This window comes from Xenopus laevis, chromosome 3S, assembly GCF_017654675.1.
Source record: "Xenopus laevis strain J_2021 chromosome 3S, Xenopus_laevis_v10.1, whole genome shotgun sequence".
Taxonomy (NCBI): domain Eukaryota; kingdom Metazoa; phylum Chordata; class Amphibia; order Anura; family Pipidae; genus Xenopus; species Xenopus laevis.
The window spans coordinates 101,416,236-101,429,930 of NC_054376.1; the positions used below are offsets into that span (position 1 = coordinate 101,416,236).

Sequence of the window (13,695 nt, forward strand, 5' to 3'; positions counted from 1 at the left end):
GACCAGAAATACTGCAGCTCTAACTGGAACAGGAAGAAGTGTGGAAGCAAAAGACAGAACTCTGCCTGTTAATTGGCTCATGTGACCTAACACGTTTGGTTTGTTTGGTATGTTTGTGTGCACCGTGAATTCTACGATCCCAGGGGGCGGCCCTTATTTTTTAAAATGGCACTTTTCTATTTATGATTACCCAATGGCACATACTACTAAAAAAGTATATTATTAAGAAAATGGTTTATTTATATGAAGCAGGGTTTTACATATGTTTTATGCAATATATTTTTATAGAGACCTACATTGTTTGAGGGGTATAGTTTTCCTTTAATGTGGCCGGGGATACTAAACAAATAACCTTGGACACATACCCCCGAATTTTAATAATGCCTCTGATGAAAAGAAAACAAGGACCTGCCGTAAATATTAAGGTTTTCTAAGGGGTCAGCAGCATGAATAGCCGGTGATTTTATTTTCTGCTGTAACTTCCAGTATTCCTTAATCTACCACACAGGCATTGTTATTGTGGGAGTTGTAGTTTTTCAACATTAGGGGATTAAATCTATTTATGCTGCTGTAACAGGCCATAAATAATAAAGTAAGTGCAAAAGCGGCTTCAAAAAAGTAGGTTGAGAATCATCTACTTTGCTGGTAGGTATTTTTTCAGTTTGAGAATCTCCTACTTTAATACTTATGCTGTTAAGTGGAAGCCTTTACACGTCAACAGATCTTGCACCACCCTGTATGGGTGCTGCCTGTTCTGTGCAAACTGTAGCTGCAAAGCCGTACACATCTTTTATTATCTAATTGGCAAACTCGTGTCCATTGGAGAGACCTGATGTACATACTAGAGTGCTACATTTACTTATATTTAAATGGGAGGGTTTCCCTATAGCCCTTATATTCCTGCCAGGGAAACAATATTGTTCCTATAGTCACATACTGTGCAATAACAGCAAAAAGGATTGAAAAACGACAGCAGATCTTTATATAAAATATATAACATATAGTAAATACATGTATCCTGCCAATGATGTGTGCTCAATTCACAAAGCATGCATTAATAACTAAGCAGTGAAACAGCAATTCTTGCTTACAGCTACTACGGAAAACAGAAGTCATGGACAAGCTCTACACTGTATGAAACGTTAAAAAAGCCAATCGAAACTTTTAGCCTTAATTAAGCAGCAGGTAGGCTTTCAATCTTCTTTCAGACTGTTTGGGACTACAATGGCTCAGCAATGTTTTTTTGGCAAAGCTCTTGCCCCTAGAGATCCTGGACAAATTCCTCATATTTCCGACAGTCACGTTTTTATTTCAGAAAGGGACTATTTCACATTGAGCAAAAGGAATATTCCCACCTTTGCTCCCAGTGTGTGTTCCAGATGTATCCACATGAGGTTTAGTTCTTATTTCCAAATAAGCAAGTCTATCCATGATCCCAAAACATAAATCTTGTTGCTCTTTTTTTTTTTTGACCTATATTAATTTGGTCACTTGTTTAAAATTCTTGTTGAATAAAAAAACCCTTTTTTTATTATATCATATTCAAAGAGGGAGTAAACAGGTGACTCTGTTTGGCCCCAAAATAAATTTCTGCCTTTTCTCATGTAGTCCTTTTGGAACCATGAGTGAGGATTCTTCGGAATGCTTTGCGGAAATCCCTGTTGAAGACTGTGTATATGATGGGATTCAGGCTGCTGTTACAGTAGCCAATCCAGAAGAAGAAGTTGAAAAGGGCATCTGAGATCCCACATCTTTTTCTGCAAACAGACTCAAGACTGTAAGTAAAGAAAAATGGAAACCAGCAGATAACAAAGCCACCAATGACCACAGCTAACACAAACGTCAGCCTCTTCTCTCGGAGCTGGGTCAGGCGCATCTGGGAGATGCAAATCGACGGGTCGCTGTGTTGCTGCCCACGGTTTGAGGTCCACGAAAGCCTTTTTGCTTTGGCACTGTTGGGTTTATCTTTCTTTTTGTCATGATGTTCCTTTGGAAACTTATGAAGAGAAGAAGGGCTTTCTTCTAAATCCAGTTCCTCTGCTTCGTGGTTGTTTGGGATGTTATGGTGGGTTTCGCAAGTGCCTGGTGTTGCACTGGTGCAGTCGGAAACGCCGTTCCTAAGACTAGACACGCGGTGTTTGGCTACACGGTAGATTCGACAGTAGAGCAAGATCATGATAAGACACGGAACAAAGAAAGACACAGTGCATGAAAACAGGACATACCATGTGTCGTCGTTTAGGAGGCACTCCCAATCCTTGTGCTTAGACTTGAGAAGTGGTGGGAAAGAAATGATGGCCGACACCACCCATATGATTGCAATGCTCCTCTTGATCCTCTTGGGCGTACGCTTCAGATTGTACTTGACCGCTTTTGTCACGGACCAATATCGGTCAATACTGATGGCACACAGGTGGACAATGGAAGATGTGCAGAATAAGATATCCAAAGCCAGGTACATGCTACACCATACACTTCCAAAGTGCCAATAACCCATAACCTCTCTGGCCAGAGAAAATGGGAGGATCAGCGCCCCCACCAGGACGTCAGCAGAAGCTAGTGAAACCAAAAACAAGTTCTGTGGGGCCCGCAGGGCCTGGCTTGTAAATATTGCCAAAACAACCAGAATGTTTCCAAGTACCGTAGACAAGATGATGGACACGACTGCTATAATGATTAGGGTGCACTCCAGTGCAGTGTAAGGCCAGACCTTTAGCTGGGGTGGGCCGCTCTCTTCAGATCCATTATAAAATGCAGGTGGGACAAAACTTGTTACCTCCATCTCAGTTACATGATAAAGGCATGGAGCAGTTCAGCGTGGCCCTAGGGGAGAACAAGGATCATGAAATGGCACAAATCCATACAAATAACATGAGTCCAGTCCAGGGATGAAGTAAGAGTCCAGACTAGGAATGAAGTAAGAGTCCAGTCCATGGATGAAGTAAGAGTCCAGTCCAGGGATGAAGTAAGAGTCCAGTCCAGGGATGAAGTAAGAGTCCAGGGATAAAGTAAGTGTTCAGTCCAGGGATGAAGTAAGAGTCCAGTCCAGGGATGAAGTAAGAGTTCAGTCCAGGGATGAAGTAAGAGTCCAGTCCAGGGATGAAGTACGAGTCCAGTCCAGGGATGAAGTAAGAGTCCAGTCTAGGGATGAAGTAAGGCTCAAGTTGCTGTTAGCTGTAAAGACAGGAATCCCATAGCTCATGGGAAGGAGAGCAGCTCACAAGTAGCAATCAGTGGATATCCCCCAGCGATCCTTTCCAGAATGATTCCAGCAAAGCCTTATCTCCCCTGTAATCAGATCCCCCTTACAGAACGGATATCAGACGCCTCCCTTGTCCCCTGTGTGCAGTTTGCCTTTTGCTTGTCCCACTTGGCTGTAGCCTCACTATATTTCCCTTTCCCAGTGGGGAGGGAACTGCAGCTCCAAGTTTCAAATCCTCAATCGTTGGGCTTTCAGAATACACAGCACCTCTGCGACTACATACTGCTGCGGGGGAGCAGCCGACACGCCCCCAGCCCCGCCCATTTTATAGCGATCGCTGATTGAACGCTCGTTGGTGTGTGCTTTGTAGCGGCGCTCAGACTCTGCTTTCTGCGGCTTTCCCTGAGGGGAGCCGGTCACTGAGAGGAGATGCTGTAATGGCGGGCGTAGGGCTCGAGCAACCTGCTTATCTTGGGGAGCCTGCATATTTTTGGGCGGCTCTGTTGATAGAACAAAGCCCCCAATTAGCATATTCCAGAATAGAATATTAGTTAGAAACAGCATCTGAGTGGTATTATGGGGTGCTTGTAATTCAGTACCAGTCTATTTGTGTTTCACACAGCCCTGTGACATTCCCTAGTCACTTGTGTCCTGTTTCCTTATACATCAGGCAGCCTCCATCTCCTGTCCCAATCTTTATTTATCCTTCCCAGTCTCTATGTACAAAGGGGAAAGCCTTCAGGAGCAGATACAGAACATTGCTCTGCTGCAAAACATATTTATATTTCTCAAATATGTGTGTTTATATATATATATATATATATATATATATATATATATATATATATATATATATATATATATAATACACAAAAGCCATTAATATCCTGTAAATTATATCCTTATAAACGGTGAGTTCTGATGTCATCAGTTATAAACGGTGAGTTCTGATGTCATTTCTGTCACATGACTCACTGAAACTTGTGTATTATAATAAATAAAGTACCCCCAGTTGCAAAATATGAGGATATTAGAAGTTACCTCGGAGTTCCATGACCTGTATCTGGTCATGAAACTCCTCGGTAACTTATAATATCCCTATATTTTACAAGAGGGGGTACTTTATTCACTATATAATACACAAAAGCCATGAATAAATTCTATCCTTATAAATGGTGACTAGTGATGTCATCAGTTATAAACGGTGAGTTCTGATTTCATTTCTTGTCACATGACTCACTAAAACTTGTGTATTATAATAAATTAAGTACTTGTTGCAGAATATGAGGATATTTGAAGTCACCTATATTTTGCAATAGGGGGAACTTTATTCACTATATAAACACTAGGGATGCACCGAATCCAGGATTTGGTTCGGTATTCGGCTGAATCCAAAATAGTGGATACGGTGCATCCTTAACACAAACGTTTAACTTTCCACATACCGTTCACTGGAATAAACCCAGGTGCTACCATAAAGGGATTTGTTGCAAAGGTTAAAAATCCGTAATTTTTATTTAATACATTAAAAAGGCCAACGTTTCGGTCTCCTTCTAAGACTTCTTTGCAACAAATCCCGGTGTGCACCAATTTCTTCAAAGACAACATATATATGAACTTTAATGCTCCCACTCTGTTAATTGTTAATTGTAACCACAATGTGCACAGTTGCGATTTTTTATTCATTATGTGTCTTCAGGGGCGCTTCGCCAATGAGGCGAGTTGAGGCACTCGTCTCAGACGGGAGCGCCCACCTGGTAACGAAGAGCCGAATTTCCATTTTTAAACCCGGAAATTCGGCTCTTCTAGTGCAGAGAGTGCAATTCCACTCTCTGCACTAGCGGCAAAAACGAAGGCCGCCTCGGGCGGCAAATTGGGTAGGATCACCCCTGTGTGTCTTATAACCACTTATATCACTTAGCATTGCGGTTTAAGTCAGATGACAGCTTTTCCCATGCACAGAGGTTTACAGTTACTATCAGTGTCGGACTGGGCCGGCGGGACACCGGGAAATAACCTGGTGGGCCCCGGCCCTCGTGGGCCCGGCCCAGATATGTCACCCAGCTGCCCCAGACCCGCTCCCCCAGAAAAGATAAAGCTGTTGCCGTGGCGCGTCTTCTGCTCATGCACGTCTTCTGCGTGTGCGCACCAGGCGAGTTCATGGATGTGGGCAGGGGACTGGAAGTTAGGGCTCTGGGTCGTGTCTTTTGAGCACACACTGAGCATTCAGGGAAGTGGGCTGGAGGTCAGGAAGGGGCCCTGGGGACTGCCGGGAGGGGGGCCCTATGGCAGCATCCCCGGTGGGGCCCGGGCCCCCCAGTCCGACCCTGGTTACTATGTGTTTATTAGAAGCGTTTACACCCTATGATGACGTCACATCACATCCTACTTTGGAGCTATTTTTGAGTTTAAAAGGGCTGATTGTGTGTGTGGCATTCACTTCCTGAAGTTTAGGAGCCGAAACGTTGAAATAAACCACTGAATGTTTTACGGAAGACCTGTGAGTGCGTTTCTTTTGTACCTTTACATTAACTTATAACCAGCACCCAGGCAGTTGTGATCCTTTGCTCCAGCTAGGGTTGCCACCTTTTCCAGAGCAAAATACCGGCCTTCCTATATATTTATCATTTTCCCCTATTAATAACATTGGGATCAACCATCATTTATGGATGTATATAAGTGGTTATAGTTGCTATGGGCGAGTTTTCATAGTGAGATGATTATAGATCCACAACAGAGCGTTTATGCCCTTAGTGCTATACTGTCATAAGGGACACATTGGAGGGGTATAAATGATAATAGGTACTTACCAAGTAGGAGTTCGGCATATTAAACGATTTTGATATGTGATTAACTAACTGAGTCATCAAGTCGCAAACTGAGTGATAGTTCTATATTAGTTTAGCTTTAAGTTAGTATATGTGATGATAGCAACTTCAGAGCAGACTTGTCAGCTTAACTCAAATTTGTGATATCTTTGCAACATTGTTAATCGCTGAGATAAGGAAGTAGGAAATAACAGCATGATTAACTAAATGTTACTAAGTATCTTGTTTTTAATAGTAGATCTGATGTAGTGTTTAAACGTAGAGATGATTCATTTCTGGATCTTACATGAGTGTTATATAATTTTATACCTATATGTTTTTAATGAGAGTTATGTAAATTATTGTTACGTTTCGGCGATGATGTGAATACATCACTTCCAATTTGTCTATCTTCCAGCCAACTCTTGTGTATATATGGCTTTCTCACTAACAATTAGACACTTTGAGAAAGGCCTGGGAGGAGACCGAAACGTTAGGCTCGTATGTTGCAATAAAACTTTTTATTTTTTGCCTAAGTCCTGTGAGTGCGGATCTTTCTTGCTGGGGAGATATATATATATATATATATATATATATATATATATATATATATATATATATATATATATATATATAGTACAAAGAAGACCAGCAACACCAGGATTTCAGTGAAAAAGTAGTATATTCATTAGTGCATATGTAGCCAACGTGACGTTTCGGTCCTCTCAGGGACCTTTCCCTGAGAGGACCGAAACGTCACGTTGGCTACATATGCACTAATGAACATACTACTTTTTCACTGAAATCCTGGTGTTGCTGGTCTTCTTTGTACTACATATCTTTTTTACCGGGCACCCAGGTATGGAACCAAGAAGCGGTGTGCCACCCTATTGACTATATATATATATATATATTCGATAAGAATGTGAAAGACAGAAATGGCCTGTAAAAAGAAAAAATGAGCAGGATGGGGAAATGTGTCATTATATTGCTGCCTGGGGGAAAGTAGGAACTGCTGAACGGTACTATATGCTAATTTGAAATAGAGCACAAAACAAACTATGAAAAGCAAAACAAATAAACCTTAGGGGAAGATTTAACAACTGGTTTTGCCAGGGAAAATAGGGTTTAATTCATAGCTCCACAGCTGACTAGTGATGAGCGAAAATGATTTTATCACAAAACTTGTTAGAGTCTAACATTAGAGGACATTTTCTTTTGTGGCAACTTGGTTCTGCTTTGGCGCTACCAATAAAAGTTGGGAGGGCAAAATCAGATGCAGGGTCGGCCTAGAGCATTGGGGGCCCACCAGGACTGCAAAACTAAGGGCCCTCCCGGCAATCCCTGGGGGCCCCCCTCCCACACTCCAAAACCTTGCCCACGCCTCATGCCTGTACGAACGCGCCGCGTTCTGGGGGAGCAGGTCTTGGCTGGCGGGGGCCGGGGCTCACCGGGTTTTTACTCGGTGTCCTGCCAGCCCAGTCTGACCCTGATCACATGCACTTTTCACTGCTACACACATGCCCTACATTGTGAGAGGACTCCTATCTACTAGGCTACAACTGCTTTTTCAATAGAAAAAAATTCTCTCATGTTGTCAATTTTTTAAAAGCATGTTTGTGACTTTTTACTTTAAGTCTGATGGACAGGTACTACACTGTGTTGCTGTTTAAGCACCACCTATAGATTATATATTACTACTAGCTTACTAACACAGGCACAACTAATTTTAAAGCTGACCACGATAGATAACGAATGAACCATATATTTATGCGTATGTTCCTATATATAGACAGTGAGACGGCTCAGATGCCTTTGGTTGATATGGAAGGACAGGGGAAGGATAAAATGATGTATGCTTTTGTCGCGCGTCTTTCTATTTTGTCGAATGGGGCGCACAGCAAATTTTTGATGCAGCTGTTGAAAATGCGAAGTTCGCAGCGAAGCTGGACATGGCAAAAATTTTCACTCATTGATACCACTGACGCATTTTTGCAAATAACATTCAGTGAAAATAACTGGTATTGTTTTTTTTACTCCCCTGCAACCATTTTTAGATGCCCATTATAAGAAAATCTCTCCAAATACAACAAAACTCCTCCATTTGAACTGTTTAAACTATCTGATTTGTTAATTGGAGAAAAACTTGCCACAACTTTGCATTACAGCAGACAACTTCACAGCCCAGACCTTCATGCCCCTCAGGGTAACTGAGTAATATTATAGGGTTCATTTACAAACACATGTACAGTGGAATAAGTAGAATTTTGAGTGAAATCGTCGTGTTTTCTACCCACAATCGACATTTCCACAGTCAAGTGGGCAGCTTCGGGAGATGCATCTGACCCAATTGCAAATGATGCCTCAAATTCCAATGCACTTGCACTCTGCCTTGAATCAGATGCAATTGCATTAAAAAAGTGCGGTAGGTGTCATCAATGTGAAAGCGACATGTGTTTTCCAAATGATGGTGGCTGCTATTAGAACCCTGGAGACTGGAGCTACTGCCTGGCTTTAAAGGTATCTGAAAATGTAATTGGTATTAAATGCAATTAAGGCCTCCATACATAAAAGCTAAAGATAAAAGCTGCCGACAGACCGAGTTGGCAGCTTATTAGCCCATGTGTGGGGCCATCCGTCAGGCTTCCCTGATCTATATCTGGCTGAAAGTCGACCAGATATCGATTGGGCAGGTTAAAAAATCCGGTCGGATCACGGCCGCATCTATGCGTGTATGCGGTCCCGCGGTCCGACCACCCATATCAGATCCATTATGCTAGGGCCCACGATCGGATCAAGCCCGATATCGCCCACTTCAATGTGGGCATATCCGGGAGAGATGTCGCCACCTTAACTGTTTATATTATCTGTACTCCTGGCTTGACTCCTGAAATAAAGTTGCAAGCAAAATAATTAAAGCTGATTAAAAGACCTAGAAATATATATATATATATATATATATATATATATATATATATATATATATATATATATAAACACCTTTGAAACAAAAAACATTGAGCACCTTACTTTGCTCAGTGAGCCCTCTGGTGTGTTCCAAGCTTTATGCATATTGCATACAGAAAAAATATCAATATTATTGTTCTTTTGTGTTACAACATTTATATTACACATATATTACATAGGGTTGCCAGGGCCGGATTTACATAGCGGGCACCCCTAGGCCCACTGTCATTCGCCACCCCCTCCCTTTTATTCGCTCAAATTTTCATCATGGGGACCAGTGCAAAGGCGATTGGAGCACAGGAAATTATAAAAACTATTGTATCTCCTGCGGATCCCCAGTGTTTTTGAACCGATGTGGGTATGGTTGGGCAGCATGCCGCCCCCTAAAATCCTGCCGCCCTAGGCCCAGCCTCGGTGGCCTCTCCACAAATCCGAGTCTGGCCGGTAAAAATTATGGCTGATCCCAAAGTTATTAATAGGGTAAAAAGATAAATATATAGGAAGGCCGGTATTTTTTTTGAGAAAAGGTGATAACCCTAATATTACACCTGACTATTACATCTTGACTTCTAACCTATAAAATGTTATGTCATGTATTTCTACATAAACAAACCCCTGCTTCTTCATGTGCGAGTGCTTCAGCTTCCCCTTGCTGTTCATGTCCTACATGTAATATTTTGTAACAAAATTGGGCATGTTGACACCAGCCAATCTCCACTTTTCATGTGTGTAGTTGCAACAACTGCTTAAATTATTGTGAGTGCTTGCAAAGGGCACCCAGAGATCATTTGATTGCTTATATTCACATGGGATTGCTTATATTCCTATTCACACTATCACTCCTGAGTTGCAGCAGAGTTGCAGCAACTCCCTGAATAAATACATTGCCAGCCTAAAATATAAAATCCGAACACATGAAATACATTTAAAACATATGCAATATCTGTAAATCACCTTTTTCCTCCTTGATAGGTAAGAAAAGATTCCACTGGTTCTTCCTGGAAACTCTAAAGCTTCCCGAGAGATTGTGCCCGGCCCTTTCCCTTACGATCTAAGGACCAAGACCCATATTGAGGAACAGATTTATCAAAATGTGAGATTAAAGCTCACCACAGAAAACCCCCACATTCTATTTTTACACCCAGCAATGGGTGAAACTTGGAGTTTACCATTTGATATATACCGGTATGCTTCTAAAAATCTCATAGGAAATGTGGGCATTCTCTCAAATGGCAACCTTAGCAAAAACTTCTCACAGTAGAAAGGCAAAGGTTACTTTCATAGAAAGCTGTGTGTTTTAATCACAGTAGGGTTTTCCAGAGGCAAGTAACTTGTAAAAGTGTGGCCATAGACGTAACAATTATGTTCTTTCTTGGAAAAGATCTTTCCAAGAAAGATCGTTCGTTTCAATACACATGTGTAGAAATGAATTGTCAGATATACAGGTAGATATACAGGTAGAAACAATATCTGACGATTCAGCACTAAAAATCACGAAAAATGTCGGGACACTCCACACACGGCCCGAGAATCATACGAAACGGAGATTCGTACATCTATGGCCAGCTTTAGTCTCCAACAGTCTTGCTTTTTCTCAAGGCAGTTCTATTATCTCTGGACACCAAGATGCCTTTGATATGTACGACTGATGGCAATATCTAGGGGATGTATTGAGCTGTATAGGATATGCACTCTTCTTCTTTGCAAAGCTGGCATGGTATTATATAATCATTAATATAACCATTAAATAAAGGGTTTTTTGCAATTACATAGGGCATGAAACTGGTTTGTCTGTTAAACTTTCTGTCAATAAGGTAAAATTCCATTTTACATACCCAGAAATTAGGTTTTCCCAGGAACTACAATGGTAATTTGCAATCCGGCGTATGTAAGTAGTGTTAATTTCTTCCCTGATTTTTAGTTGCATTTTAACGGTCCCCCAGAAACCGTAAAATCGGGATTCTGCTGTATCTCTGCTACTGCTCATATTTAACAGGCAGTGAGAAACCAATATTATTTTTCAGTTATGTTTGAGACTATTATGTAGTTTTGTTTTGGAAGAAAGAAGGAAGTTGAGCAAATTCTCATAGAGGGGAGATTAACACTTTATGCTAACAGGCGATTACTGGTCTACTTTACCATATTAACCAATGTTCTTGAATACTGCTTCCTGCTCATCCTGAATAAAATAGTTCTATTTCCAGATTTCTGCTGCAATCCTATTTTGTGTTATTTTATATAATTTTGGAGTTATTTGCCTTTCTTTTCTGCCTCTTCCCAGCTTGCAATTAAAGCTGTGATTGGGATGTTGGGGGGTCGCTGACAACCTGCAAAATAAATGCTCTGTTCAGGCCCCTGCCTGACAAGCAAACTGTCTCTTTTCCTTGATTTCTGTTGGCAGCACTGGGGGATAATTGGAGGAAAAGCCTGAAACCACTTTGTATGCCATTGTCTTAATGGGAAGTTGAATCCTGCTTTTATACAATATGCATTTCCCTGTAAGGCAAAAACAACAAAACAATAGACTGTATTAACAGCTAAATAGGATTAAACATGGAATGTTTGTAACAAGGATTAAAAAGGAATTATGAATGTGGCAATAATTTCCCTTTAACTAGAACAACATATATAGTAACAATGCATACACCCTGTGTAAATCAGTTTTCTATGAGCTGATTGGTGGGTTTATGTCATCTATTTGCAGAATGTTGCAGTATGCTTTATCTGCTGGTTATCACGCTTATGAAATCCAAACTCTTGTTTTATGACACTCATTAGTAATCACATCAGGTTCATCATAAATGCTTGCTCAGAAACCCATGGAGACTGCAGCTTTCAAACTTGCTAGACAAGTTCCCTTATTTTTAAAGGAACATGGAAGTCAATCTGTTTGTCACCAGCATATCCAATATTTCTAAATTCCTATAACCTAGTCCATGAATTCAGTGAGCTTTTAATAACACTGGGTTGTAATATTCACAGAATAGATAGGTCAGGTTTAATGAGCGGCTCCTTATCTCAAAGTCTAACAAACTGTAGCTGAGGGGAAGGAGGGGTTTGTTTATACAAGTGGCTGATCATTGGATTGACATGTATGGTCATTGAGGATTATTGCAGTTTTGTTCCTATCTACTACTTCCTGTAGGGTCCTGTACTATGAGGCATAGAGGAGGGGCAGGCAATATTTGATTGACAGCTGAGATTTTTAAATGCATTTACAACAGCTCTGAATGCTTTAATAAAAAAAAGAATTTGGGTTTCATGTTTAATTTGAAATATACTTTTATTATACAGCACTTTATGTCTGGGTGACAGGTCCACTTTAAGTCTAGTAAATAAAAAACCAAAAAACTGTAATTAAAGCCAATAGGATTTTTATGCCTCCTATAACGATTTATTATAGCTATATCTGTTTGTGGGATCAAGTACAAAAGTACAAAGTACTTTTATAATGACAGAGAAAAAATAAATAATTGTATTAAAAATTTGAATTATATTATTAAAATGGAGCCTGTGGAAAATGCCTTCCTGTAACTTGTAGCTTTCTGGATAACAAATCCAACCCAATATATTGAATGTTAACCAACATCTCTTTATAAAAATAGATATGTTAGAGTCAGAAATGATTATACAATGTATAATCCAAAGTCAAACCTCTGTATAATTTTTCAGTCTGGCTGGAAAGTACACTGACACAAGAAGAGAGTGAATAGTTGCCAATCCCATAGTGGCACAATAGAATGGCAAATCCATGGCATTAACGCCATTTATAAATGGTGCCCCACATGCTTCTCGCTTACTCTGATGAATTGTTTGCAACTGTATATGTGGAGACTAGGAAACCCTGGAATTACCTCCAGTCTCGATGAAGTGGTAGTTAGAGGGTTCCACTAGTTTGTAGTGTCAGTTGCCGCTACTTAATGTTATTAAGCAAATTTTATACTAACGTTTTTAGCCACTACAATCTGGACTAATCAGAAAACAAATGATCCCTTCATAGCCCAGTACCTTACTGTGCTTCACTGTGCAATATGTAGGCTCTTTATGAATACATAGTAATTAACTATAAAGTTTATAATGTTGTTGCTCCAAAATTCAGGTCCAGTATGTTAATTATCAGTTTTTGTATTAAAGTTGAATACAATTATTTTCATCAGTATGCTTTTTTATACACAATGCAATAAAATGACAGAATAAAGAGCTACAAATGTAAATACTTTGTATAACTCATCCAAAATCTTTTGGTTGTAAGCTTCAAAGTCTTCTCTACAGGAAGTTCTCACTGGTAATCCATTCAAGTTTCATAGAATTCATATAGATTCAGTATATTTTGGCGGCTTTCAGAGCTGTTCCCAAGAAGACAGGAGATATCATCTACAGAGGTCCATGATTGGTGGTGCTCTGCAGACAATGGGGACGGCACCTCTGGGCCTGGGATTGTGTTCGGGTTTGCAGGAGACTCCTCTTCTTGGTTGGAAATTTGGCGAATAACAAAGGTCAGAAGATTGAGTATCAGTTCCAAGAATTCAGCGACAGTGCAGACAGAAACACCATTCCACAGACCCACAAGGCCTCCAATGCTGGAAAACAAGTCGACCAGCTGCAAAAAAAAAAGTAGGTGAGGTACTGTAGAAATAAAAGATCATAAAGAAAGACACTGGTTATATTAGTTTCAGTGGCGTAACTTTAGAGGAAGCAGACCCAGCAGTTGCAGTGGGG

The 13,695-nt window shown here is 40.5% G+C and overlaps 1 protein-coding gene across 1 annotated transcript; it reads right to left on the bottom strand.

Moving 5' to 3' along the window:
* Nucleotides 1–959: 959 nt before the first annotated feature.
* Nucleotides 960–3,644, bottom strand: LOC108713236 (alpha-2Db adrenergic receptor). Its single transcript, XM_041588692.1, has 2 exons — nucleotides 3,222–3,644; nucleotides 960–2,823 (listed from the first exon to the last, which is right to left on the bottom strand). The coding sequence occupies exon 2, from the start codon at nucleotides 2,780–2,782 to the stop codon at nucleotides 1,601–1,603; it is 1,182 nt and encodes a 393-aa protein (XP_041444626.1). The 5' UTR covers nucleotides 2,783–2,823; nucleotides 3,222–3,644; the 3' UTR covers nucleotides 960–1,600.
* Between the last annotated feature and the right edge of the window lie 10,051 nt (nucleotides 3,645–13,695).

Excerpts from the sequence above, each read along its gene's own strand:
- LOC108713236 (XM_041588692.1), bottom strand. The coding sequence starts at position 2,782 with ATGGAGGTAACAAGTTTTGTCCCACCTGCATTTTATAATGGATCTGAA.